Source organism: Ursus americanus, chromosome 32 (genome assembly GCF_024610735.1).
Source record: "Ursus americanus isolate L20-20 chromosome 32, mUrsAme1.1.p, whole genome shotgun sequence".
NCBI classification, from domain to species: Eukaryota; Metazoa; Chordata; class Mammalia; order Carnivora; family Ursidae; genus Ursus; species Ursus americanus.
In genome coordinates, this window is record NC_142158.1 from 27,458,900 (window position 1) to 27,486,478 (window position 27,579).

Here is a 27,579-nt window from a genome sequence, read left to right on the forward strand (position 1 = left end):
GCCATATGCACCCCAATGTTTATAGCAGCATTGTCCACAAGAGCTAAATCGTGGAAGGAGCTGAGATGCCCTTCAACAGATGACTGGATTAAGAGTTGTGGTCCATATATACAATGGAATATTACTCAGCTATCAAAAAGAATGATTTCTCAACATTTGCAGCAACATGGACGGCACTGGAGGAGATAATGCTAAGTGAAATAAGTCAAGCAGAGAAAGACAATTATCATATGGTTTCACTCATCTATGGAACATAAGAACTAGGAAGATCGGTAGGAGAAGAAAGGGATAAAGAAAGGGGGAGGGGTAATCAGAAGGGGGAATGAAGCATGAGAGACTATGGACTCTGGGAAACAAACTGAGGGCTTCAGAGGGGAGGGGAGTAGGGGAGTGGGGTAGGATGGTGATGGGTATTAAGGAGGGCACGTATTGCATGGTGCACTGGGTGTTATACGCAAATAATGAATCATGGATCACTATATCAAAAACTAAGGATGTTGTATGGTGACTAACATAACATAATAAAAAATGATTATAAAAAAGTAGGAGTCTCTTATGGTTTGTCACCCTCTCTGATATTGTCTTATTTTATTTTTCCTTCTCCTCCCCTATATTCATCTGTTTTGATTCTTAAATTACACATATGAGTGAAATCATAAGGTATATGTCTTTCTCTGAGTTATTTCACTTAGCATAATACCCTCTAGATTCCTCCATGTCATTGCAAATGGCAAGATTTCATTTCTTTTGATGGCTGAGTAATATTCTATTCTATATCTATACCACCTCTTCTTTATCCATTTATCCGTTGATGGACATCTGGGCTCTTTCCATAGTTTGGCTATTGTGGACATTGCTGCTATAAACATTGGGGTGCATGTGTCCCTTCGAATCACTATGTTTGTATACTTTGGATAAATAGCTAGTAGTACAACTTCTGGGCCATGCGGTAGCTATATTTTTAACTTTTTTTCCACACTGTTTTCCAGAGTCGCTGTACTAATTTGCATTGCCACCAACAGTGTAGGAGGATTCCCCTTTCTCTGCATCCTCACCAACATCTGTTGTTTCCTAAGTTGTTAATTGTAGCCATTTGGCTGGTGTGAGGTGGTATCTCGTGATTTTGATTTGTATTTCCCTGATGTCGAATGACGTTGAGCATTTTTTCATGTGTCTGTTGGCCCTTTGCATGTATTCTTTGGAGAAATGTCTGTTCATGTATTCTGCCCATTTCTGGACTGGATTTTTTGTTTTTGGGGTGTTGAGCTTGATAAGTTCTTAAAGGATTTTGGTTACTAGCCCTTTATCTGATAAGACATTTGCAAATATCTTCTCCCATTCTGTAGGCTGTATTTTAGTTTTCTCAACTGTTTCCTTTGCTGTGCAAAAGCTTTTTGTCTTGATGAAGTCCCAATAGTTTATTTTTGCTTTGTTTCCCTTGCCTTTGAAGATGTGTCTAGCAAGTCATTGCTGTGGTTGAGGTTAAAGAGGATCTTGCCTCTAGGATTTTTATGAAATACTGTCTTACATTTAGCACTGTTATCCATTTTGAGTTTATTTTTGTGTATGGTGTAAGAAAATGGTCCAGTTTCATTGTTCCACATGTGGTGGTCCAATTTTCCTAGCACCACTTATTGAAGAGAGTATCCCTTTTCCATTGGATATTCCTTCCTGCTTTGTTGAAGATTAGTTGACCATAGAGTTGAGGATCAATTTCTAGATTCTCTATTCTGTTCCATTGGTCTATGTGTCTGTTTTTGTGTCAGTACCGCACTGTCTTGATGATTACAACTTTGTAACACAGCTTGAAGTATGGAATTGTGATGGATGTCACCAGCTCTGGTTTTCTTTTTCAGCATTCCTTTGGCTATTCGGGTTCTTTTCTGGTTTCATAAAAGTTTTAGTGTTATTTATTGCAGTCCTGTGAAAAATGTTGATGGTATTTTTTTTTAAAGATTTTATTTATTTATTTGACAGAGATAGAGACAGCCAGCGAGAGAGGGAACACAAGCAGGGGGAGTGGGAGAGGAAGAAGCAGGCCCATAGCAGAGAAGCCTGGTGTGGGGCTCGATCCCATAACACCGGGATCACGCCCTGAGCCGAAGGCAGACGCTTAACCGCTGTGCCACCCAGGCGCCCCTTGTTGATGGTATTTTTGATAGGGATTGCATTGAATATGTAGATTGCTTTGGGTATAGCATAGACATATTAACAATATTTGTTCTCCCAATCCATGGACATGCAATGTTTTTCCATTTTTTTGTTTCATTCTCAATTTCTTTCATAAGAGTTCTATCATTTTCAGAGTACAGATTCTTTACCACTTTGGTTAGGTTAATTCCTAGGTAACATGGTTTTTGGTGTGATTGTAGATGGGATGATTCCTTGATTTCTCTTTCTTATTTCTCATTGTTAGTGTATAGAAATGCAACTGACTTCTGTGCATTGATTTTATATCCTGCCACATTGCTGAATTGCTGTACGAGTTGTATCAATTTTGGGGTGGAGCCCTTTGGGTTTTCCACATAGTGTATCATGTCATCTGCAAAGAATGAGAGTTTGACTTCTACTTTGCTGATTTGGATTCCTTTTATTTCTTTTTCTTGTCAGATTGCTGATGCTAGGACGTCCAGTACTATTTTGAACAACAGTAGTGAGAGTGGACATCTGTGTCATATTCCTGACCTTAAGGGGGAAGTTCTCAGTTTTTCACTATGAGAATATTTGCTGTCGGTTTTTCACAGATGGCTTTTAAGATATTGAGGTATGTTCCCTCTATCCCTACACTGTGGAGAGTTTTAATCACGAAATGTTGCTGTATTTTGTCAAATGCTTTTTCTGCATCAATTGAGAGGATCATATGGTTCTTGTCCTTTCTTTTATTAATGTGGTGTATGACATTGATTGATTTGCAGATGTTGGACAACCTTGTACCCCAGGAATAAAGCCTACCAGGTCGTGATGAATAATTCTTTTAATGTACTGTTGGATCCTATTGGCTAGTATCTTGGTGAAAATTTTTGTATCATGTTCATCAGGGATATTGGTCTGTAATTCTCCTTTTTGGTGGGGTCTTTGTCTGCTTTGGGGATCAAGGTAATTCTGGCCTCATAGAATGATTTTGGAAAATTTCTTTCCATTTCTATTTTTTAAAAACAGTTTCAGTTAATATTTTTTTCAAGTCTACACATCATCTTGACCATCGTTACTCTGAACTCCATTTCTGATAATTTGGTTGTATCCATGTCCATCAGTTCTGTGGCAGAGGCCACAGACTCATTACGTTTTCTTTGCTGGGGGAGATTTCTCCTTCTCGTCATTCTGATGAGGAGAGGTTGCGGGGTTGCCTAGAGCCCAAATTACTGACCAGGACCCAGGCAGTGTGCACTCATTTTATAGGGACCTTAGGGGTGTGGACTTCTTGATTTTTCAGCCTGCCTTCTGGGGGAGGGGCCTGCTGCACTGATACTCAGGCAACCCTGTTTGGGTAGAATTGCCCAGTCCCCTGCGAGGGGGGATGGGGACTGGCACAATGTGAACTGGTATTTCCAGGCTTTTGTTCTCTGGTGGCTTTCCCTGGCAGTTTTCTGTGGCTTTTCTGAGAGTCAGAGCAGCAGTGGCCGAATCCTAGCCTCTGTCTCAGAACAGAGAGATCACAGTCTGCTCTCCACTAAGCTGTCTTGGCCTCCTTAACTCTGTTTCTGTTGGTGCTGCTAAAAACCCTGCAGCGTCCCTGGTTGTGTGCCCCACAGCCGGTGTCCCAGCCCTCATTTCCAGGGTCCGCAGGTCTCTGTCCTTTGTGTTTCTTTTTTTTTTTTCCTTTGTGTTTCTAACACCACCAGCCGCCCCCAGTTCCCGCGTGCGCTCCCGAGCTCCCTGTTTCAGTCTAGTTTGAGTGTGCGCTCTGGAGCTCTGGTTGTCAGTCTGGATGCATGCCTGCTCTGAGCTCCCTCCCGGTTTCAGTCTAGTTCCAGTGAGCATACCAGAGCTCCGGTTTTCAGTCTGGTCACACGCACGTTCCCAGGCTCACAGTCTCGGTCTCAGTCTGTTCCCTCACTGGTGCCAGTGGGAGAGTCCGCTGCTCCCGAGTGCAGGTGGCTACCGCTTCCCGGCGCCCGAGCGGGGAGGCTCCCTCCCCCTTCCATGTATCTTCCGAGATCTGTGCGGGGATTCACGGCTCCCCACTTCCTACCTCAATACTCAGCGCTGGAGATGTTCATTTGTAGAGATCCAGATGTATCTTCCTGCGTCTCAGGTTGATTCCGTGGGTTTTCCGGATGGTCTGGTACCTATCCAGCTCGGCTCAGGGGAACAGCTGAAAAAGGGGACTCCTACTCCTCCGCCATCTTAACTCCGAGATTTTCTTCCTCCAACACGATAAATTTCATCCACAAAATGAAGGAAAACTTTGTATGATCATGTCAATTGATGTAGGAAAAAACTCATTTGACAAAATTCAACATCCATTTATTCTGTTATTTTTTAAAAGATTTTATTTATTTATTTGACAGAGAGTGAGAGAGTACAAGCAGGGAGCGTGGGAGAGGGAGAAGCAGATTCCCCACTGAGAAGGGAGCCCAATGCGGGGCTTGGTCCCAGGCATCTGGGATCATGACCTGAGCCAAAGGCGGACACTTAACCAACTGAGCTACCCAGGTGCCCCTCAAAATCCATTTATGATAAAAGCCCTCAACAAAGTGGGTTTAGAGGGATTGTACCTCAATGAAACAAAGACCATCTATGAGAAACCCACGAATGACATCTTTATGGAGAAAAACTGAGAGGTTTTCCTCCCAGATCAGGAATAAGACAAAGATGATCACTCTCTCCACTTTCATTCAACAGAATACTGAAAGTCCTGTTACAGCAATTACAAAAGAACAAGAAATTAGATGCATCCATATTGGTAATGAAGAAGTTAAACTGCCACTATTTGCAATTGACATGGTAGTATGCATAGAAAACTCTAACAACTCCACCAAAAAAACTACTAGAAATAATAAATGAATTCAGTAAAGTTTCAGGATACAAAATTAATGCCCACAATTCAGTAGTGTTTCTGTTACACTAATAACAAGTAGCAGAAAGAGAAATTAAGAAAACAATCCCATTTACAATTGCACCAAAAATACTAAAATACCTAGGAATAAACTTAACCAAAGGGGTGAAAGACCTGTACTCTGAAAACTACAATATACTGATGAAAGGAATCTAATATGACAGAAACCAATGGAAAGATATGCCATGCTTATGGATTAAAAGCATTAATATTGTTAAAATGTCTATACCTATTGCCCAAAGCAGTCTACAGATTCAAGGAAATCCCTATAAAAATACCACTAGCATTTTTCTCAAAACTAGAACAAATAATACTAAAATTTTTATGGAACACAGAAGACCCTGAATAGCCAAAGCATTCTTGAAAAAGAAGAACAAAGCTGGAGGTATCACAATTTCAGATCTCAAGATATACTACAAAGTTGTAGTAATGAAAACAAAACAGTGCTTTCAAAAACATAGACACATAGGCTAATGGAAGAGAATAGAAAGCACAGAAATAAACTCACAAATCTGTGGTAAGTGAATCTATGAAAAACAGGCAAGAACATACAATGGGGAAAAGACAGTCTCGTCTAAAAAAGATGCTGGGAAAAGTGGGCAGCTACATATAAATGAATGAAACTGGATTACTTTTGTAGCATTGTACACAAGAATAAAATCAAAGTGGATTAAAGACCTAAATGTGAGACCTGAAACCATAAAACTCCTAGAAGAATATATAGTGGGGAGCCTGGGTGGCATATATTGTTAAGCATCTCCCTTTGGCTCAGGTCATGATCTCAGGTTCCTGGGATCAAGCCCTGCATCAGGCTCTCTGCCCAGGGGGAGTCTGCTTCTTCCTCTCCCTCAGCCCTTCCTCCTCCACTTGTGCTTTCTCTCTCTCTCAAGTAAATAAATAAAATCCTTTAAAAAAAGAAAACAGAGAGAATAATTTCTCTGACATCAGCCATAGAAACACTTTTCTAGATATGTCTCCTCAGATAAGGGATAGGGTAAGAAATACAAACTATTGGGAATACATGAAAATAAAATGCTTTTGCATAGCAAAGGAAACCATCAACAAAACAAAAGGTAACCTAGTGAATGGGAGAAGATATTTGGAAATGATATATCCCATAATGTGTTAATATCCATGATATATAGAGAACCTATACAAGCCAACCCCCCAAACCCCTGTCAATCCAATTAACCAATGGGCAGAGAACCAAAATAGATATTTACCAAAGAAGGCATAAAGATCACCAGTAGTCACATGAAAAGATGCTCAACATCACTCATCATCAGGGAAATACAAATCAAAACCACAATGAGATATCACCTCATACCTGTTAGAATGGCAAAAACCAACATGACTGGAAATAAGAAGTGTTGGTGATGATGAGGAGAAAAAGGAACCATTGTACAATGGTGGTGGGAATGTCAATTAGTACAACCAGTGTGGAAAACAGTATGGAGGTTTCTCAAAAAATTAATAGAAAGACCATGTGATCCAACAATATCACTATGAATATTGATGTGGGGCCAGTGAGAAAACAGCCAAGGCATAATTCTTGAGATATTTTTGGTGCAGAAAGATGCTTTTATTTTAGCACAGGGACAGGACCCATGGGCAGGAAGAGCTGCACGAGTATTGTGAGGTGCAACTGATATATATTTTTTACTTAGTGGGGATTAGGATTAGTGTTAAGTCTCTAAGAAATTTGGAAACAAGTCTTCCAGGACCTTGAGAGGCTAGATGCTGTTAAGATAAAGTTATTTACGGGGCGCCTGGGTGGCACAGTGGTTAAGCATCTGCCTTCGGCTCAGGGCGTGATCCCAGCGTTATGGGATCAAGCCCCACATCAGGCTCCTCCACTATGAGCCTGCTTCTTCCTCTCCTGCTCCCCCTGCTTATGTTCCCTCTCTCGCTGGCTGTCTCTATCTCTGTCAAATAAATAAAATCTTAAAAAAAAAGATAAAGTTATTTACTACTGTCTAGTAAAACATTAGTCCTGAGACCCTTCAGATATGTATCAGTGGGCCATCTGTTCGAAGGATGATTGCTAACGTCTATCTTGGGGGTGTTTATGGTTATCACAGGGAAGTAACACTAAGAAGAACAAAGCTATAATGGTAAAACATGAAAGGAAGTCCTTGAGGGAGCTGTAGGAGTGTTACAATCTCTAATCCTGGAGACCAGGAGCCACAGCAAAGTCCAGCCTTTGTTCTGTTTTCTCTCATCAGGTATTTACCCAAAGGAAATGATAACACTAATTCAAAGAGACACATGCATCCCTATGTTTACTGCAGCATTATTATTTTTTTAAAGATTTTATTTATTTATTCGACAGGATAGAGACAGCCAGAGAGAGAGGGAACACAAGCAGGGGGAGTGGGAGAGAAAGAAGCAGGCTCATAGTGGAGGAGCCTGATGTGGGGCTCGATCCCAGACCGCTGGGATCATGCCCTGAGCCGAAGGCAGACGCTTAACCGCTGTGCCACCCAGGCGCCCCCTACTGCAGCGTTATTTACAATAACCAAGATGTGGAAGCAACGTAGGAGTCCACTGATAGATGAATGGATAAGGAGGAGTAGGTATATACACAATGGAATATTATGTATGCAGCCAGGAAAAAGGATGAGATCTTGCTGTTTGTGACAACATGGATGGACCTAGAGGGTATTATGCTAAGTGAAAGAAGTCAGACTGGTGAAGACAAATATCATATGATTTTACTCATATGTGGAATCTAAAACACCAAACAAATGAATAAACAACAAACAAAAAGCGGAATCAGACCTATAAACACAGAGCAAACCCATGGTTGCCAGAAGGGAAGTGGGGTGGGAGGTGGGCCAAAATGGATGAAGAGAGTGGCAGATAGAATCCCAGTTAGATGGTAGGTATACTCATGGTGAGCATAGCATAATGTTTAACTTGTGAAATCACTATGTTGCACACCTGAAACTAATGTATCATTGTCAACTATACTCAAAAAAAAATCATAAAAATTTAAAATAAATTAAGCTTTATTTTATTACATCTTTTGAATAAGTGGGTTTAATCCTTTCCACCAACTGGCACATTATAAAATCACAATTCATTTTATGTTAGCCCGTGTTTTATGGTTTAGGTATTTCTCTGGAACTGCTTCAAAAGCACTTGAAGCAACTAAACATCAGAGAGGGGGACAAAGCATAAGAGATAAAGGGAACCAAACGGAGGGTTGCTGGAGGGGAGGAGAATTGGGGGGAAGAGGTAACAGGGTGATGGGCATTAGGGTAGCACTTGACATAATGAGCACTGGGTGTTATATGCAATTGATGAATCACTATACTCCACCTCTGAAATTAATAATATGCTATATGTCAATAATTGAATTAAAATAAATAAAGAGGTATTATATGGCTGTTAAAGTACCGAGTATATTAACTCGATTAGTATCAGAATAATTTATATTTTGAGCAAGAAAAGTCATTCATGGCCAGGGAACAGTGTTTGTAGATAAAGCAGCGGGGCCATGAGCCTAATGAGCTGGGGGAGGGCAGTGAAGTTCTTCCTGCAGTGTCTCCAGGTGTCCTTTCAGTGTCCTTCGGGGAAAATCTTCCCCGTGCTTTGTCATTCCTTCCCCCCCCCCCTTCTCAACATGGGATCCAAGAGCTGTTATTCAGGGGAGATAAGCTTTCTGGCCATATCACCCTGGGCCATTTCTGAGTCCAAGGTCCCCTTCCTGCTCCTCTTTCACTCTGAGTTATGTGGAGCTGGGGGCTGGGCTGGGCTTGAGGACTGGGGTGTGCAGGGGTGTTGGGGGCAGTGTCCCTGCAGCTCCAGCCCTCCCTCCTCTAGGAAGTTCCTGGATGAAAGATTACTGGATGGCAGGGCTCATGTCTTCCTTCATCTCTGTTTGCCTGAGTGAGAATCGTGCTTCATGAATACAACTTGTGCAGCTCAGTTCCTGGCATTTAGGAGGTACTCAATAAAATTTGACTTTCTTCCCTGTGTCTTTTTTTTTAATAGGAGAATTTTTTAATAATAATTTTTATTATGTTAGTCACCATAGTGAATCAAGTTCCATGATTCATTACTTGCATATAACACCCAGTGCACCATGCAATACGTGTCCTCCTTAATACCTATCACCGGCCTTAATAAGAGAATTTTTAAAAAAAATTTTTTCAGATTTATTTGACACACAGAGAGAGAACAAGTAGGCAGAGAGGCAGGCAGAGGGAGTGGGAGAGGGAGAAGCAGGCGCCCCACTGAGCAGGGAGCCTGATGTCAGACTGGATCCCAGAACCCTGGGATCACGACCTGAGCTGAAGGCAGTTGCTTAACCAACTGAGCCACCCAGGTGCCCATTCCCAGTGTCTTTTAATAATATTCTCCTAATGTCTCTCAGACCTTGAGGAGTCTCCCTGTTGGGCAGGATGTGGTGGGGGCACTGGGGGATGGACCTGGAAGCAAATATTGGTTCTTGTTCATTCTATATTTTTCAATTAAGAAGGATTTCCCCAATATTCCTGAGTCTAAGTGGATATTAGCAGAATGGATGTTTGGGGATGACAACATGGGATGTGTTCAGATATATCCAGATGTCTTGGGTTTGCCCATATTTGTAATATCTCAGACAAGACATCTGAGCAGAAACCAATCACTCCCAGGCATCAATGGGTCAGTCAGTCCTTGCTTCATGAAAACAAACACAGTGGATCATTCAGAACAACTGAGAGTGAGCACAGGCCGGGAGAGGTTTTGCTGGCTGTGTGGTGTTGGAACTCTGAGAGATTTGGTTTCCTCCCTGTAGAATGAAGACAGTAATAACAGGAAGCTGGCAGAAGTGTGGCCACGAAGTGTTAGCCCAAGCTAGTGTCTTAATACCAGTCAATTAACACATGAACACCTGAGCACTGGGTGGGCTTGAGAGAGCAAACATGGGTAGGGTGGTTAAATCTGAGTTTCTTTCCTGGTGGTGCTTCAGTGTTGCATATATGTTTGGGGTAGGAAGAAAAAAAGAGCAGAGAAGATGGTGGAGTTGTATCCACCCAGGGGCTGACTTGTTTAGGTCAGAGTTAAGAGTCTTCCTGTTTCTTAGTGGAGTGAAGTGTTTTCCAAATTTGGACAGCAGCTGCTGAAGTGACTGCTCCACCCATGAGCTCAAGCAGAGTTTCCTGAGTGTTTACTGTGTGCTGGACACGTGCACAGGGCACACAGTGGCTCCCTTTGGGATGCCACAGACATTCCACAGAAGATCGCACGTCAGGGCTGTGGAGGTGAGCAGGGTGCCACTAAAACCCCAGCAAGCACGTGTATGGGGCCCATGTGGGGATGAGCAGGTTGGTGAAGGCCCCTCTGAGGAAGGTCACTTTAGGTGAGACTGGAATGGTGACCAGTTTGAGGGAGGAGAGAGAGAGTGGCTTGTGAGAAGACCCAAGGCTGGGAAGGCTCTGTGAACTGGAGTAACTCTCCCAGGCTAGTGAGCGACCCACTGGGTAAGTGATGGATAACATCAGAGACAAAGATAGAGCCTGAGAGCTCTAGATGAGAGGTTTAACAGGGACATCCCTGAAGGCATGAAGCAGAGCTGACATGAGCTACCTTGAGAGGATCACGACCTTGGAGGGAAAATGAACTTGAGGAGGTGAGGCTGGAGGTGGCAAGGGACACTCATGGGGAAGTATTGTAGCTGGGTGCTGGCAGTGAATATGGGTTTGAGAAACTCTTGAACTTCCTAGCACATTGGAAGTAGACTAAGAATATAGAGTGTCAGGAATGTGCTTCCAGTTTCTGGCAGACATACTGGGTGAACCAGGTGCCCAGGTGCCCTTTACTGAGATGGGGAACTGCAGGAAGGTAGGGGCTGGAGAGGAAGCCCTAGTGCTCCATGGTTTTCCTTCAGAATCTGCCTTTCCTGGTACAGACTGCAGCCTGGCAGGGAGGGGTCAATGGTGCACCCCGGCCATGTGTGATAGTAAGGTATAAGAAGCCACACAGCACTGTGCATTTCCTTCTGCAGGGACAGGCTCCTGGAGCTGGTCCTGAAAGACCCTGATGCCCAGTATTAGCCTGTCTGTTGCCAGGTTGTGGGATGATGTATTTGGTCTCCCAGTAAAGCAAAGCAAAGCAAAGCAGCTACACTGGTGACTCCATGGAGGCTCTTGCACCTGAGATACACCCACAGACATGGTATCATCTTAGTAGTGAACAGTTAGGCGACCAGGAGAGTGGCAGGTGTTCAAGATAGGATTGCTGAGTCTGTGTCTCTGTGGTCCCCCTGCAGCGTGATTGGGGTACCTGCACCTGCCCTGTGTCTCTGGCTCTGGTCTCCCCGTTTCCTTCCTGATCACGAGGGTGCACCGTCCAGAGGGCACGGCAGAGTCTGCTGGGATTTCTTGTCAGCTTTCACTTTCAAATGGTGGAAGGAGTCAGAGCAGGGTGGGTTCTTCTGTCTGGGAGTGCTTAGTGCCCCAGGTCCCTTTTTCGGGAGAGACCCCTGCAGCCTGTGCCAGGCTCTGTTTCTCCACTCTCCTGGGAACCACCTGCCTTTCAGAGAAGAGGAGCCTGTGGCACTAGTGTTGGATCTGGAAGCGGGGTTTCCGAGCAGCCAACTGCAGGTGCAATTTCTGAGAGCAGATTTGGGGTCAGCAGAGATCTCACACTACTAAGGTAGAGATGCTCCAAAAATTCCAGGTTTTTAAGCAGGTGAGTGGGTTCTGAAGACATCTGTGGCAAGAAGAGTAAAGCTGGGAGCGGCTGGCTGTGAGGAGAAGGCTGAGTTGGTGGGGCTGAGGATAGTGGTGCTGGATAATAATGAGGCTCTGAGAAGACCCAGGACAACTACAGTGGGGGCTGCACTTTACTCACTTATTTAATGACATTTCTGTGGCATTTCTAGGAACAGGTACTGTTCTAATGACATGTACTGACTCTCCATACATGAATTCAAAGGTTTTTTCTTATACCCTGGGGTATACCTTATACTGTTACTCTCCCCATTTTGCAGATGAGGAGCTGAGGCAGAGCCGGTCAAGAACCTTGACTAAGAAAGTAACACAGCAAATGGCTGAGAGTAGAGGAGACATTAGCAGTCAGCCCCATTATCTGTCCTTCCCAGGACCATCGGCTGGCCCCCCCGCAGTAAGTGGTGTGAAGACCTTCTTTCTGCCTAGAGCTCATTTTATCCTCTCTGCTGCCCCTGCTCTCCTGGAATCCTTTATCCTGAGGCAGAAACTCCTCAAAGATAGAGAAGATGGGGATTATTAAGCCATCATGGATAATTGGGCACAAAGTGTGTGAAAGGCCAGGTCCTTGGTCCAGAGCAGCAAAGTACTGGGGGGGGGGAGGGGCCTGAAATTCAGGTGAACTCAACAAAGGACCCCAGGACAGGGTGCATGTGCTGGGAGGCACGGGTTCCTTGGAGAGGGCGCAGTCTGACTCTCATGCTGCTCAGTGATTCCCTGGTCATAATTCGGCGGGAGCAGAGGAACAGCATAAGGGAGCTGGCATGTCCTTCATGGGGAGGGATCTGAGTCTGGGCCCTGTGTCCCTGGGCGTGTGGCCTGTGACTCATGCAGACATGGACGAGGTCCCTGTGCTGAGGCAGGAAGGGTCTGGTTGTGTGAGCAGAGCAGGTTGGGAAAGTTTCCAAAGGGCTGGGAGGGCTTTCTTGGCATCAGGGTTGTGCCCCGCCCCCCCATCAGCCTAATGAGCAGTAGGAAAGGCTGTGCTCCTGCTGGGGACTGTGGCCAGCCCTGAGCCCTGCTGTCTGCTCTGGGGCCCAGAGCTGTGGGCTGGTCCTGCCTCCTCTCTGTAGGTATTCAGCTGCCTCCTGCCCTGTGTCTCCCCAGCTCTGAGGAAATGGAGGATTGCTGCAGGGGCTCTTTGCTCTCCCTTCTCCCCTCCCTGCTTCTCCTCCTCCAGCTGCCTGCTGGGGGGTCTGCAGGTGAGTGTGCCCCTCCCCCTCCCGGTGTCTCTGTGGGGTGGGTGAGAGCCCCTGGGAGCTCTGCTGGTGTCTCCAGCAGGACGTATGGCTACTGGGGGAGACCCTGGCTCTAGAGGGATTCTGGTGATCCCCCAACTGCTAGTTGTAATTAAAGATTTATGAAGAATCCCAGAACTGTAAATAAGGGCAGGGGATCATGACCGTTGTCTAATGAGGACTTCATGTCTTATAAATTAATATTGTGAATTTCACTATGAAAAGTGTGAAAACGAATTTCCCCTCATTTCTTGTTTCCTGACTCTATTGGTATCTAACCACTTATTCTGTGATTAATTCACTACACCCACATACTGACAGGGTGTCCAGTGTGTGTTAGGTGCTACTCTATGTACAAAATGACAGCGTATCTGTCTTCACAGAGCTCCTTCTGGCAGGAGACAGAGAGTACTAAATACCACAACCCCATACAATCTACGTCTGTTAGAGGAGTGCAGAGCATGGGACAAGGAAGTAGAGCAGGGTGTGGAAGTGAGATGTGCAGGAGGGCAGGCAGCAGTGCTCCATAAGGTGGCCAGGGTAGGCAGTGAGATGCAAATGAAACTTGGTGGAGGTGGTGTGTCATCGTGTGAGGATGCCCCTGGATTGAGGGTTTCTGTCATGTGGAACAGCCAGGGCAAAACTGGCAGTGTGCCTGTGTGTTCAAGGAGCAAGGAGGTAAGTGTTGCCTGGAGCTGAGTGAGGGAGAGGGAGGAAAGCAAGTGTTGGTGGTCAGAGAGCAGTGGGGGGCTCATCCCTATAGAGCCTGTGGGCCATGTGGGGAACTGTGGAGCCACTGCTGGGTTTTGAGCAGAGGAGGGACATGGTATTGCTTACAGGTTGAAGAGTCACATACGTGGGTTGGAGATGGCATAGTCACAGGGAGCCTAGTCACTGTCATCCTGCAGGTGAGACATATAGTGACTCAGCTAAAGTTGAGTAGCACAGGAGGTGAGAAGGGGTCTTTCTGCAGAAGTGTCCTATAGCAACATGTCCATCAGTTCTCAGAAGACCGAAGCCTATGAGGGGTGGTAGCAGTGAAGTGAACCTTCCGTTGTCAGAAGTAGTGATTTGGGTCTTGTGAGAGGGGGCAGGTTTTAACAGAAATAACTGTGGACTCTAGATGTAGTGCACATGTAATTCAGCAGAGTACTAAAATATGGGGACAAATATTTAACTTAGGAGCATGTGTGGGTAAGTTCGTAAGTGTGGCTGAAGGAGCAGAGAGGTTCCACCTAGGCCACAGGGGCTTTTGGGTCATTTTTCAGTCCTGTCCTAAGAGGAGGCAGGTTGGAACTGTGGATCTCAGAGTGTGGTCCCTGTACTATTATAACAGAATCCCTGCTACCTCTTTAGAAATGCACATTCCTGGACCCACCCCAGACCAACTGAACCAGGAGCTCTGGGGGTGGAGCCCAGCAGTCTGTGTTTCACAGGCCTTCCTGGTGTTTGTGATGCCTGTGGAAGGTTAGAACCACTGAGTTAGAGTCCTTCATGGAAGGGCCTGGAGCCAGGAGCACAGGCTGCCGAGGGAATCTCTTTGACGTCATTGCTGGGTCTCAAAGTTCTTAAAAAGCAAACTTTCCCTGATTTAGAGTGGTCACAGCTGAGTATCTCAGATCAGGGCCTCTCATCTGACACTTATTGTCACCGACCTGGGCCTCCACCTGACAGTGTGTTCCCTGCCCTGTCCTTCATCTCTCCAGCTTTCTCACTGCTATGTCTGTGTCCACAGAGGACTTTGTGGTGATTGGCTCCTCGGAACCCATTGTGGCCATGCTGGGTGGGGACATCATGCTACCGTGTCGTGTATTCCCGGCCATGAATGTGGAGAACATGGAGCTGCGGTGGTTCCGCTCCAAGTTCTCGGAAGCGGTGTTCATCTATCAAAACCAGCAGGAGCAGAGAGAGGAGCAGTTGGCCCAGTACACAGGGCGGACCTCACTGGTGAAGGAATTCCTCACCTGGGGTGAGGCCATCCTGCACATCCAAAAGGTCCAGGCCTTCGACAATGGGGTATATAACTGCTTCTTCAGAAAGGGAAGCTTCTATGAATCTGCCAGTTTGGAACTGAAGGTGGCAGGTAGGTTGTTGATCTATATTTCGGGTGCTGTAGCATTGGAGTTGGATACAAACTCAAGGCCAAGAAAATCAACCCCTCATTTTACATATGAAGGAATGGAGGGTCTTCACTTATTCATTAATTCAGTGTAACTATATAAAATCCCTATGAAGTGTTGGCTCTCCTTCTGGGCACCTGGAGGCATCACTGAACCAAACAAAGTTCCCTGCCCTGCAGAGTTTATTTTCTAAAAGCAATAAAAATGTAAACAGATGGGTTATAGAGGATGTTAGATGGTGGTGAGTGGGCATTTAGAGAAGTTGATATCTGGGGGTGAGAGTTTCAAGCAGAAGAGCACCTATGTGAAACACCCAAGTTAGGAGTGTGGCAGGTGTGTTTGGGCACACAGGGAGGCCTCATGGTTGGTGAGAGAGGTGAATAGTAGGGTGGTGAGAGATGAGAATCCTGGAATAAAGAGGTGTTCCTGGACCAGGTGCACAGCGACGAGATTGATTAGGAAGAGTCCATGAGGAGCACACACTTGAGCAGTTATTTGGGATCACCAGACTCTTCCAAAGGGCCTTTCCGGCTTGTGGTCTGGTCTATGAAGGGTACAGAGAGCATGGTGATTGTGGTTATGAACAGTTATCCAAATAGTCCTGAGGCTGAAGTGTGTGTACCCAGAGGGATGCAGGAGTGGAGATAGGGGAGAAATGGACAGCTGTTTTGTGGGGGAGAGAAAGATGCGAGAGTATAGAAGGATTTTGTGCTGTGTAACTTAGTTTGGATGTAGAGGTGAGGAAATTTTAAACAGAAGAGTGTAGGGTGGGGGGTTTGCTTTGCCAGCATGAGGGAGGACGGATGGAAGGAGAGGAGACTGATGGCATGAATGTAGTTACACAGAGGAAGGTTGGCTGACTTCATGTGGGGGCTGACGGGTGGGAGACGTTTGGCTTCAGAGAGGTTTGGAAGCTAGACACAAATGAGTCAGTAGATTTTGGGGACAGTGTGAAGGGGGAAGAAGGAACTCTGGTGAGTCCCATGGTTTCTCTTTGCCATTTGTTTAATAGTAGTAGAAATATTGATAATTACATGTTATTTCCCAGTTGTCATGATGCTGTGTAACACACAGTACAGAAATCTCAGTGGCATATAGCTGTTTATTTAATTTGGGCATTAAGTGAATTTAGCTAATCTACGCTGTATTTGGCAACTCTTCTTTTTTCTTCTTTTTTCCAGTTTTTTTTTTAATTTAAATTCGTTTAGCCAACATCATTAGTTGCAGATGTAGAGTTCAATAATTCATTAGTTGCATATAACACCCAGTGCTCATGTATTTAGCCACTCTTTTTAAAAAAGTTATATTATGTTAGTCACCATACAGTACATCATTAGTTTTGATGCAGTGTTCAGTGATTCATTACTTGCATGTAACACCCAGTGCTCATCACAACACATGCCCTCCTTATTACCCATCACCGGGCTAACCCTTCCCCCCAACCCCCTCCCCTTGAAACCCTCAGATTGTTTCCCAGAATCCATAGTTTCTCATGGTTCATCTCCCCCTTTGATGTCCCCCCTTCAGTTTTCCCTTCCTTCCCGTAACGTCCTCCATGCTATTCCTTATGTTCCACATATGAGTGAAACTGTATGATAACCGTCTTTCCCTGCTTGACTTATTTCACTTAGCATAAGCCCCTCCAGTTCCATCCATGTCGATGCAAATGGTGGGTATTCATCCTTTCTGATGGCTGAGTAATATTCCATTGTATATATGGACCACATCTTCTTTATCCATTCATCTGTTGAAGGGCATCTTGACTCCTTCCACAGTTTGGCTATTGTGGACATTGTTGCTATGAACATTGGGGTGTATGTGCCCCTTATTTTCACCACATCTGTACCTTTGGGTAAATACCCAGTAATGCAATTGCTGGGTTATAGGGTAGCTTTTTTTTTTTTTTTAACCTTTTGAGGAACCTCCACAGTGTTTTCCAAAGTTGCCGTACCAACTTGCATTCCCACAACAGTGTAAGAGGGTTCCCCTTTCTCCACATCCTCTTCAACATTGTTGAGTTCTGCCTTGTTAATTTTAGCCATTCTAACTGGTGTAGGTGGTATTTCATTGCGGTTTTGATTTGAATTTCCCTGATGGTTAATGATGTTGAACATTTTTTCATGTGTCTGTTAGCCATTTGTAGCAGTATTTGGCTACTCTTAACTGGGTTTGCTCATACATCTTTGGTCATGTTGGGGAAATATAATTAAAAGGAAAATTCTGAGAAATCTTCTTCATGAAGATAATAGGAAAGAAAACCCTTTAATATAGAATTAGATTTATCAAAATATGATGTGTATCATAGACAATCTTTGAAGAGATGCAAAGACAAAGAAAATCACCCTTTTCCATAGCTATGCAGGCACAACTCATTATACCCATGTTCTCAGGATAGATGCTTACTAGTTGTCAAGTAAGTGGACATGACAGCACCATCTGTCACAAACAGATCACTCTAGATTTACGTGGTAATAGGGTAACCATCTATGTTAGCTGGTTGGCTTCATCCAGAAGAAAAACAAATTCTCCCATCTGTATAACAGGAAGTGGTTTTAATGTGGATCCTGGTGCCCACTGAGGTTAGGCTCCTACCCTGGCACAGGAAGGGGGAGAGAGGGGTGTTGTCTTTCTTTGTGTAAACACTTCAAAGAGAGGGTTCCCAGGTCCTTGAGAAAGACATTCCTGGATCACAAAGCTGGCAAAAAGCCAATCTGTGTTTTTCAATGGACTTATATATATTTCAAGAGGGGAGAAAGCACCCACAGGCACAAGTTTCCTCAAATAAATGCTGAAAAAAAAGTTAGGCCTCTCTTCCCTATTTTCAACAGGGACAATTAAGCCTCTTATCCTTAATTTTTATTTGTCTTGACAGTGGACCTTGGCTGGGTTTGCTCACATAGTGTTGTTTAGCTGGCTGTTGACTGGTCTAGGACAGTTTCAGCTGGAAAGGCAGTGCTAGTCTGAGCATGTCCCTCCCATGGCAGAGGGCAAGGCAATGGCACAAGCAGCTTCCAACCTCTGCTAGAGTCACATTCCCTGAACTCTCAGTGGCCCAGTCAAGTCACGGCATGGAGCCCAGAAGCAGAGTGTGAAGGCCCTAAATATATGTGGCAGAAGGCCAGCTGGATATAGGGAAGGCTGAAGGATTGGGATATTTTCATCATCAGACTATCACGGATGGGGCCCAGTATGAACCAGTTCAGGGTTTGAGTTTGAAGCATCTGTGAGGAATCCCGGCAGAGCTAACCCCAGGGATGTGAATACTGGGGAGGGAGCTCAGGAGGTAGGTAGGGTTGTTGAAGGTGGAAGTGATGTACCAAGTGGCAGTGGGTGTGCAAGCAGATGCCCTGGAGAGTGTGTGAGGTGAGAAGAGCAGAGAATGATGGAGTCTGAGATCAAATTCCTCCTTCTGTCACTCTGGGCAGTGGACTTCCCACCCTCATGGTTGGGGAGAAGGGTCCTGCCCTCTGTGCCTGCCGCAGGTCCCCATGCTCCTTCTCTCTATTTTCTGTGGCAGGACCCCTGCTTTGCTCCCTGCAGTGTTCACTCCCCAGTGGGGCCTCCAGAAAGCAATGCTGCCCTTGGAGTTGTGCATGGTCAGGCTCTGCTTGCATTGTGGTCTCTGGGTAGTCTTCCTGTGCTCTCCAGCTTCTCTCTTGCAGGTGTGGGCTCTGTCCCTCAAGTGCACATCCAAGGGCTAGAGGAGGACGGGGTCCGAGTGGTGTGTAAGGCGTCAGGGTGGTTTCCAAAGCCCGAGGTGCGGTGGAAAGCTCTCAGTGGGGAAAAGTTCTTGACATTTTCTGAGACCCATTTCCAAGATCCTGAAGGGCTGTTCAGTGTGGAGGCCACTCTAGTTGTGAGGGACAGCTCTTCAGGGAATGTGACCTGCTCGCTCCTCAACCCAATCCTGAGCCAGGAGAAGGCGATGGCCATTATCATCCCAGGTCGGTGCTGTTTCCCTCTCCCAGTAGGGCCATAGGGAGGGGCTGGGAGTCCCTGGGTGTGCTGGGTGGGCTGTCCTGGGCCTTTCCTCTGACTATGTGTTTGGCTGGACACAGAGGATTTCTTTCCCCGGACTTCTCCCTGGATGTCAGCTTTCATGGTGATCCTGACCTTGCTGATGCTCTCACTCCTTGGGACTGCCTACTATACCAAGAGAGAACATACTGCAAAGTGCCGGGAGGTGCAGGAATGGAAGAAACTCCACAGGGAAAAGGAGGAGGACCAGCAGGCAAAGGAGGAGGCACTGAAGACCAGAGGTAAGGCAGGACAGTGGCCAAGGCCTGTGAGTGTGGCAGCTGGTGCAGAGGAAAAGTGGATAGAGGGCCCTTGTCCAGAAGAGGGTGCTGAGGAGGTTCAGAGAGGACAGTTGGAGCTGTGGAGCCTTGATGGAACTGGACCTATAACTTCTGGGATACTGAGATGTGGATTTGTGGGTTTGCCAGGTGCAATGTTTGCTATTCTTAGGGATGGGACTTCATGTTTATTTTTCACTCTCTTTCAGATGAACTCCAAGAAGATCTTGGTAAGTTCTGCTTTTCCTCCAGAACTTTCTGTGTCCCCTTTGTAGGAGATTCTGTTTCTTAGCTCACCTGTTTCCTGTGTTGCCTTTCAGCCTGGAGGAAATCTGTTTACCTGGCTGGTGAGTGACTGTCCAGATGTTCTTGGGTCTCTTGTTCCACCTAAGTCAAGGTATCTCCTCTCCTTGTTTCAGGCAGGTACTGAGGACCCTTTCCTGGGGCAGAAGTGGAAACTGGTGGGAGGCAGAACCCTGTTCCATGAGCTTTCCCTAATCTGGGCCACTGTTTCTCAGCCAGTGCTTGGGTACCTGGGGGTGATGGTGGTCCCTGGAGCCTGTCATGCATCTTGGGTTTATTCCAGTGCTGACCTATCCAGCATATTGCTAGGTTTTCAGCCTTCAGTGCAACTAGTTCTGAGACAGCATCTAGAATCCAAAAGCCAGCTACTCTGAGATTTCAGTAAAGGAAGTGTATAAATTAATGGGGTCATTAATGTTAGGAGTGTGATTTCAGCTGTATAGTACCACCTAGGGAGAGTGTGTTCTCCCCAGTTCCTGGAAGTTGTGACCACAAAGTGATGGGTAGAGGACTGGACAAACTATGTGAGAATATGATGGAATGAGCTGCCAATCCCCCAAATAATGATGTTTTATATGAGGAAGATTGGCCTCTTTTACCTAGAGTTCATCTCACATCTTCCTGAAATCATCTCTTCTTTTGGGTTAATTCTCAAATACCTCTGTCTTCAAAATCACTTGATGTAGTAATGATTTTTTTACAATTTTGGAATTAGGTATATTTCATCTCTATAATCTTTTCATACAATGTATGTCAGTACATGGCAGGAGGTCATTTCCTCTTCAGCCTCTCCGCACTCTGCAGCTAGTGTCACCTGTGGCCCAGAGGGCAGGCAAGGGCCAGTACGTCAATGCTGAGCAGGCTTGTTCTGACTGAGATCTCACCAGGGTGTGTTCCCTTTCAGTCTGGAGGAAGGCACAGCTATATGCAGGTAAGTGATTCAGTTTCCTGTTATCTTACCTCCCCAGCCTCAGCTGTCCCCTTCTATGTCACGGACCCCACACCAGATGGGGTTGGTATCCATGCTCCCCTTGTCACTTCTGTCTTCTTCCTCTGAAGACTGCAAGGACTGTCCTTGGGAACACAGATCTGCCTCCATTCTGACCCATCCTCTACAGCGGGTCACTGTTAGGGTTACCAACACCCTCTGAACACACTTTGCTCAATTCATACTTTTAATTGGTCGTTGACAATGGAGAGGTCATTTATAAGGAGAGTCTGGAACAGGGTAGTGACGCTATAAATCAGAAATGGTTGTTTGTAGAGGATTTCAGAAATCAAGCTTGCCTGTGTAGGACTCAGGTCTTCCTAAGTGGATTGTTGGTTCTGAGTACATTTTACCCTGAAATTCCTACTTTTTTTGGCTCCAGTTTTGATTTTCCTGTTTCTTTTTCTTTTTTTATTATGCTATGTTAGTCACCATACAGTACTTCATTAGTTTTTGATGTAGTGTTCCATGATTCAATGTTTGTGTATAACACCCAGGTGCTCATCTTTTAAGCCTTTCATGAGCATGAAATATTTTTCCATCATTTTGTGTCTTCTTCAATGTCTTTCAAGAGTGATTTGTAGTTTCTGGAATATAGATCCTTTACGTCTCTGGTTAAGTTAATTCCAAGATAACATATGATTTTTGGTGCTATTGTAAATGGAATGGATACCCTAATTTCTCTTTCCTCACTCTCATTGTTCGTGTATAGGAATGCAACTGATTTCTGAGCATTGATTTTGTATCCCGCCACATTACTGAATTGCTCTATAACTTCTAGTAGTTTGGGGGTGGATTCTTTTGGGTTTTCCATATAGAGTATCATGTCATTTGCAAAGAGAGACAGTTTGACTTCTTTGCCGATTTGGATACCTTTTATCCCTTTTTGTTGTCTGATTGCTTTTGCAAGGACTTCTAGTACTATGTTGAATAATAATGGCGAGAGTGGGCATCCTTGTCGTGTTCCTGATCTTAAGGGAAAGGCTTCCAGCTTTTCCCCATTGAGAATGATATTTGCGGTAGGCTTTTCATAGATAGTTTTTATGAGATTGAGGAATGTACCCTCTATCCCTACCCTCTGAAGTGTTTTAATCAGGAAATGATGCTGTATTTTGTCAAATGTTTTTTCTGCATCAATTGCTAGGATCATATGGTTCTTGACTCTTTTCTTGTTGATATGATCTATCACACTGATAGATTTGTGGATGTTGAACCACCCTTGCATCCCAGGGATGAATCCCCAGGGATGGATAATCCTTTTAATGTACTGTTGGGTCCTATTAGCTAGGATCTTGTTGAGAATTTTGGTGTCCATATTCATTAGGAAAATCAGTCTATAATTCTTCTTTTTGATGGGGTCTTTGCCTTGTTTGGGGATCAAGGTAATACTGGCCTCATAGAATGAGGTTGGTAGTTTTCCTTCTGTTTCTATTTTTTGAAATAGCTTTAGGAGAATAGGTATTATTTCTTCTTTGAATGTTTGGTAGAACTCCCTGGAGAATCCGTCAGGCCCTGGACTCTTTCTTTGGGGGAGGTTTTTGATCACTGCTTCAATTTCTTCATAATTAATCGGTCTGTTTAAATAATCAATTTCTTCCTGTTTCAGTCTTGGTAGTTTGTAGGTTTCCAGGAAGGCATCCATTTCTTCCAGGTTGTTTAATTTATTGGCATAAAGCTGTTGATAAACATTTCTGTTGATCCTTCCTACTTCCTTGGTGTTGATGGTGATCTCTCCCCTTTCATTCATAATTTTATTAATTTGGGTCCTGTCTCTAAACTTTTGAATAAGTCTGGCCAGTGGCTTATCAATCTTATTTATTCTTTCAAAGAACCAGTTTCTAGTTTTGTTGACCTGCTCTACTGTGCTCCTGGTTTCTAATTCATTGATCTCTGCTCTAATCTTGATCAACTGCCTTCTCGTGCATGGGTTAGGCCTGTTTTTCTGTTCCAGCTCCAGCTTCTTGAGGTGAGAATATAAAAACTGCATTTTAGATTTTTCTATTCTTTTGAGTGAGGCTTGGATGCCAATGTATTTTCTCCTTAGGACTGCCTTTGCAGTGTCCCATAGGTTTTGGACGAATGTGTTTTCATTTTCGTTGGTCTCCAAAAATTGTTTAAGCTCCATCTTAATTCCCTGGTTTACCCAATCATTCTTGAGCTGGATGGTTCTTAGTTTCAAAGTGTTTGAGTTTCTTTCAAAATTTTCTTTGTGATTATTTCCAGTTTCAAAGCATTGTGGTCTGAGAATATGCAGGGAATAATCTCAGTGTTCCTCCTTCCACAGTTTGGCTATTCTTTTTTGAATTAAAAAAAAAAGATTTTAGTTTTGGACTAAAGGCTCAGTTGGTTGAGTGGCTGCCTTTGGCTGAGGTCATGATCCCTGGGTTCTGGGATTGAGCCACATGTTGGGCTCCCTGCTTAGTGGGGAGTCTGCTTCTCCCTCTCCTCCCTGCTCTTGCTCTCTCTCATTATCTCTGTTTCTCTCTAAAATAAGTAAAATCTTAAAAAAATTTAACATATTTTATTTATTTATTTAGAGAGCCATTGGAGTGGGTGGAGGGGCAAGAGGAGAGAGAGAATGTCAAGCAGACTCCATGCTGAGTGTGGAGCCTGATGGGGGGGCTGGATCCAAGTACCCTGAGATTTTGACCTGAGACAAAATCAAGAGCCGGATGCTTAACTGACTGAGCCACGCAGTTGCCACTAAAGTTCATGTGTTTTGAAGTATGCCTTGTGTACTTGTATTTTGATCTCCCCCATTCTTTTTAAGAAAACCTTGTTTTCATGATGGATATGTGGCTGGAGATTGAGAAAGTTTAATTTAAAAGTGAAATCAGGACATAGATTTTTCTTTTCAGGTTGTCATCCGGCCTCTCAGTGATGTTAAGCTTTATGGGTTGGCTTTCATGGGAAGGCTGTGGCATGATGGCTGTGTGTGTGTGTGTGTGTGTGTGTGTGTGTGTGTGTGTGTGAAAAAGAAATAAATGGATCAGTTGAACATTTCCAAAAGATATTTCCCTTAACTCTTGCATCAGTGTATTTCAGAAGACTAGGTATAGACACCAATGTGTCAGACTTCTCAAAGCCTTAATATGAAACATGTGGTTCTTTTGTAGATTGGCGGAAGGAGAAGTTCCAGCCCTGTGAGTTACTTTGAATTTGTTCTGGGTGCTTGTACTGCTGCTCCCATGGCTGCTGACAACTCCTCAGCTTGCTGTGGTGACACAGATCCTGGCCCCAACAATGGTGGTGGGTTTAGATGGGGTGGTGAAAGTCACATAGGTGGGATGGGTGGGTGTGGATAATATCAGATGCTAAAGAGATACCCTTCAGTGTTGGAGTCCAGCCTGGTCCTCAAGTGCCCTGTGATATATCAAACCCCCAGATCAGTCTTTTGGTTACTTCTCCTGGTTGGAGGGGTGTGTACATGAGTCACAAGACTCTCATCTCAGGAGGCTTAGCCCTGCCCACATGCATCTAGGTGTCTGGGAATGGGGGTGGTTGATGTGTGCCTTATTATGGGAAAAGGGGAGAACTTGCATGATTGGCAACTTTCTCTGCAGTGTCTGTCACTCTGGATCCGGAGTCTGCACATCCAAACCTTGCTGTTTCTGATGAAAAGTCTAGTGTGACCTGGAAGGATACAACTAAGGACCCAGGAAAACACTGTAGTATCTTAGGTCGAGAGGGCATCACATCAGGGCGCTGTTACTGGGTGGTGGAGATCAGGAATGGAGACAGAAGTGAGTGGTCTCTGGGTGTCTGTAGAGGAGATGTGGAGAGGACATACTGGTACCAAGAGTGCCCAGAAAGGGGGTTCTGGGCTGTGGGAGGATATTTGCAAAACTATTGTGCATATTCCAACTTTGTGATTCCGCTATTCTGTCGGCAAGTTCCCCACAGGGTGGGGGTTTTCCTAGACCTCAAGGAAGGGGATGTCTCCTTCTATAACATGATTGATGGCTCCCATATGTTCTCCTTCCCTCTAGCTTCCTCCTCTGGAACTTTGTTTCCATACTTCATGTTGAGGTCAGGAGATGTGTCCTTGACCATCTGCTCTATGATGGATGGACCTACAGAGACCCCTGTGCCCCTTAACAATCCTCCTTCTCCTTTGGAGGAGACTGTGAGCCTCTCAGGGCAGGGGTTCAGCTCAAGCTGTGGTGTTGATGTTGCTCCCCCAGGAGCGGAATCTCCATTACTCCCCTGCAGCCCTGAGGCTCTGTCCCCATAGAGCCCCAACACTGTCCCAGACTCCTCATGGTGGCTCTTCCTGGAGCTGCCAACTCGCTGGGGCAAAAGCCTCTGCGGTTAGCCCTGGATGACATGGTGTCTTGCCTTCCTGCTCTGGATGCAGACTTCTTGGGGTATGGTTATGAGGATAGTCAGTTCATGCCTTATGCTCAGGTGGAAGATGATAAAAGTTGACTGTTGTTTATGTTGGTTTGAAGTAGGCTGAATTTTACTATTGGGAGTCATGTTTCTTTTGGTCACAAAAATTATTTCATGGAGACTTTATATTGTTTGGATATGAAAGGAGATGAGGGCTGAATGACTCTACAGAATTATATGGTGTTTGTTTTATCTAGCTTGAGTTGTGCAGATGAACCCAGAGGCTACAGGTGGGTCATCAGCTCTGTTTTGGGAGAGCTACACTTTGTTTTAATTTTTTTAATAACAATTTTTTGTTATGTTATGTTAGTCACCATATAGTACATCCTTAGTTTTTGATGTAGAAATCTACACTTTGACCAGGGGCATTGACCATCCAGAAATTTCTGGAGAAATGGATGGCTGATGGACTTTAAGAAGAGATGAGTCTAATATTCCATTGTATAAACTTCCTATTCTGCAGCAGATGAAACACACTTATCATATCTTTGTAAATTTCTGTTACTTTGAAAAAGTAGTGCTGTGTTACATCAAGGAATTAAGGATGAGGATCTGGGTTCCCCTTTTGTGTCAACACCAGTTGGAAAGAACAGAACTGCCACTAGAACAAAGATGTGAATGGTGAAGAGAGTTTTCAGATGCCAGGTGAATTGAAGAAAGCATTGATCATTAGCACGGTTCCAGGATCTATGTACTGCCTCTCAGTAATTCCAAGTCTAATGACAAAGGTATCAACCACAGCAACCTAAAAGACACCAGACTATTTAGGACTCAGACCTTCAGGCATGAAGGTGTATTCACTCCACAGGTAGAGAAGTCAGACCTGCTGTGCTTCTGGGAGAGATGAGAAGACACAGAATCAGAAGTAGAAGAAAGAAGTCACAGATATCAGTTCCTGCCTGTGACCAATAAGAAAAAAAGGACTGTGGTAGCTTTGCATATTTTTCTTTCTTGTCATATAGATGTATTTATTTGTATTTATGATCTGTTTTCTTCCTCTCTCTTCTTCTTACCCTTTTGATTTTATTCAAGGTGTTGATGGTTATGTTTAAAATAGAGCCTCTATAGGAAACTTTCACAATTCTAGAGGAGAACACAGGGAGCAATGTCTTTGACCTTGGCCATAGCTACTCGGTACTAGACACATCTCCAAGACAAGGGGAACAAAAGCAAAAGTGAACTATTGGGACTTCACCCAGATAGGGTGAAGGAAACAATCAACAAAACTAAAAAGCAGGGTACAGAATGGGAGAAGCTATTTGCAAATGATATTCTTGCTAAAGGGTTTTATCCAAAATCTATAAAGAACATATTATGCTCAACAACCACAAATCAAATAATACAGTTAAGAAATGGGTAGAAGGCACAAATAGACATTTTTCCAAAAAGACATCCATATGGCTAACAGACACATGAAGAGATCTCAAAATCACTCCCATCGGGTAAATACAAATCAAAACCACAATGAGATACCACCTCACACAATACAGAATGGCTAAAATTAATGGCACAGGAGACAATAAGTGTTGGCAAGGATGTGCAGGAAGGGGAATCCTCTTGTGCTGTTGATGGGAATGCAAACTGATGTAGCCACTCTGGAGAAAAGTATGGTAGTTCCAAAAAAGCTAAAAATGGATCCACCACATAATCCAGCAATTACACTACCAGGTATTTACCCAAAGCATACAGAAATATTCATTTGAAGGAGTATATGCACCCTGATGTTTATAGCAGCATTATCAACAATAGCCAAATTATGGGAAGAGCCTAAATGCTCATGGACTGTTAAATGAATAAAAAAAAAAGTGGCATACACACACACACACACACACACACACACACACACACACACACACACAATGAAGTACTATTCACCATCCAAAAGAATGAAACCTTGCCTTTCGCAATGATGTGGATTGAGTGAGAGTTAATATGCTAATCAAAAGATCGTGGTCAGAGAAAGACAAATTCCATATGATGTCACTCACATGTGGAATTTAGGAAACAGAATGTATGAACATTCGGGAGGAGTAAAATAGGGAAAGAAATGATAAACTCTTTTTTTTGTTAAAGATTTTATCTATTTATTTGAGAGAAAGAGAGAGAGAGAGAGACAGAGAACATGAGCGGGGTGGGGAGGGGCAGCAGGAGAGGGGAAAAGAGATCCCCTGATGAGCAAGAAGCAGGCAGACAGGAGGCTTGATCCCAGGACCCCAGGATCATGACCTGAGTCGAAGGCTGAAAGTTAATTGACTGAGCCACCGAGGCACTGTACCCCGCCATGAGAAATTTAACTACAAAGAACAAGCTGAGGTTTTTTTTTTTTTTTTTTACAGATTTTATTTGACAGAGAGAGAGGCAGTGAGAGAGGTAACACAAGCAGGGGGAGTGGGAGAGGGAGAAGCAGGCTTCCCTCTGAGCAGGGAGCCTGATGTGGGGCTCAATCCCAGGACCCTGGGATCATG

The 27,579-nt window shown here is 44.5% G+C and overlaps 2 protein-coding genes across 2 annotated transcripts in view; both read left to right on the plus strand.

Annotated features, from left to right (window-relative positions):
• Positions 1–27,579, plus strand: part of LOC123790956 (butyrophilin subfamily 1 member A1-like) — a 107,757-nt gene that overhangs the window by 37,149 nt on the left and 43,029 nt on the right. The gene's annotated exons all lie outside the window — the stretch shown is intronic.
• On the plus strand, positions 12,877–27,228 carry LOC123791060 (butyrophilin-like protein 1). Its single transcript, XM_045795732.2, has 9 exons — positions 12,877–12,980; positions 14,752–15,099; positions 18,799–19,080; positions 19,195–19,395; positions 19,641–19,661; positions 19,752–19,778; positions 20,639–20,665; positions 23,839–23,865; positions 24,286–27,228. The coding sequence occupies exons 1-9, from the start codon at positions 12,896–12,898 to the stop codon at positions 24,954–24,956; spliced, it is 1,689 nt and encodes a 562-aa protein (XP_045651688.1). The 5' UTR covers positions 12,877–12,895; the 3' UTR covers positions 24,957–27,228.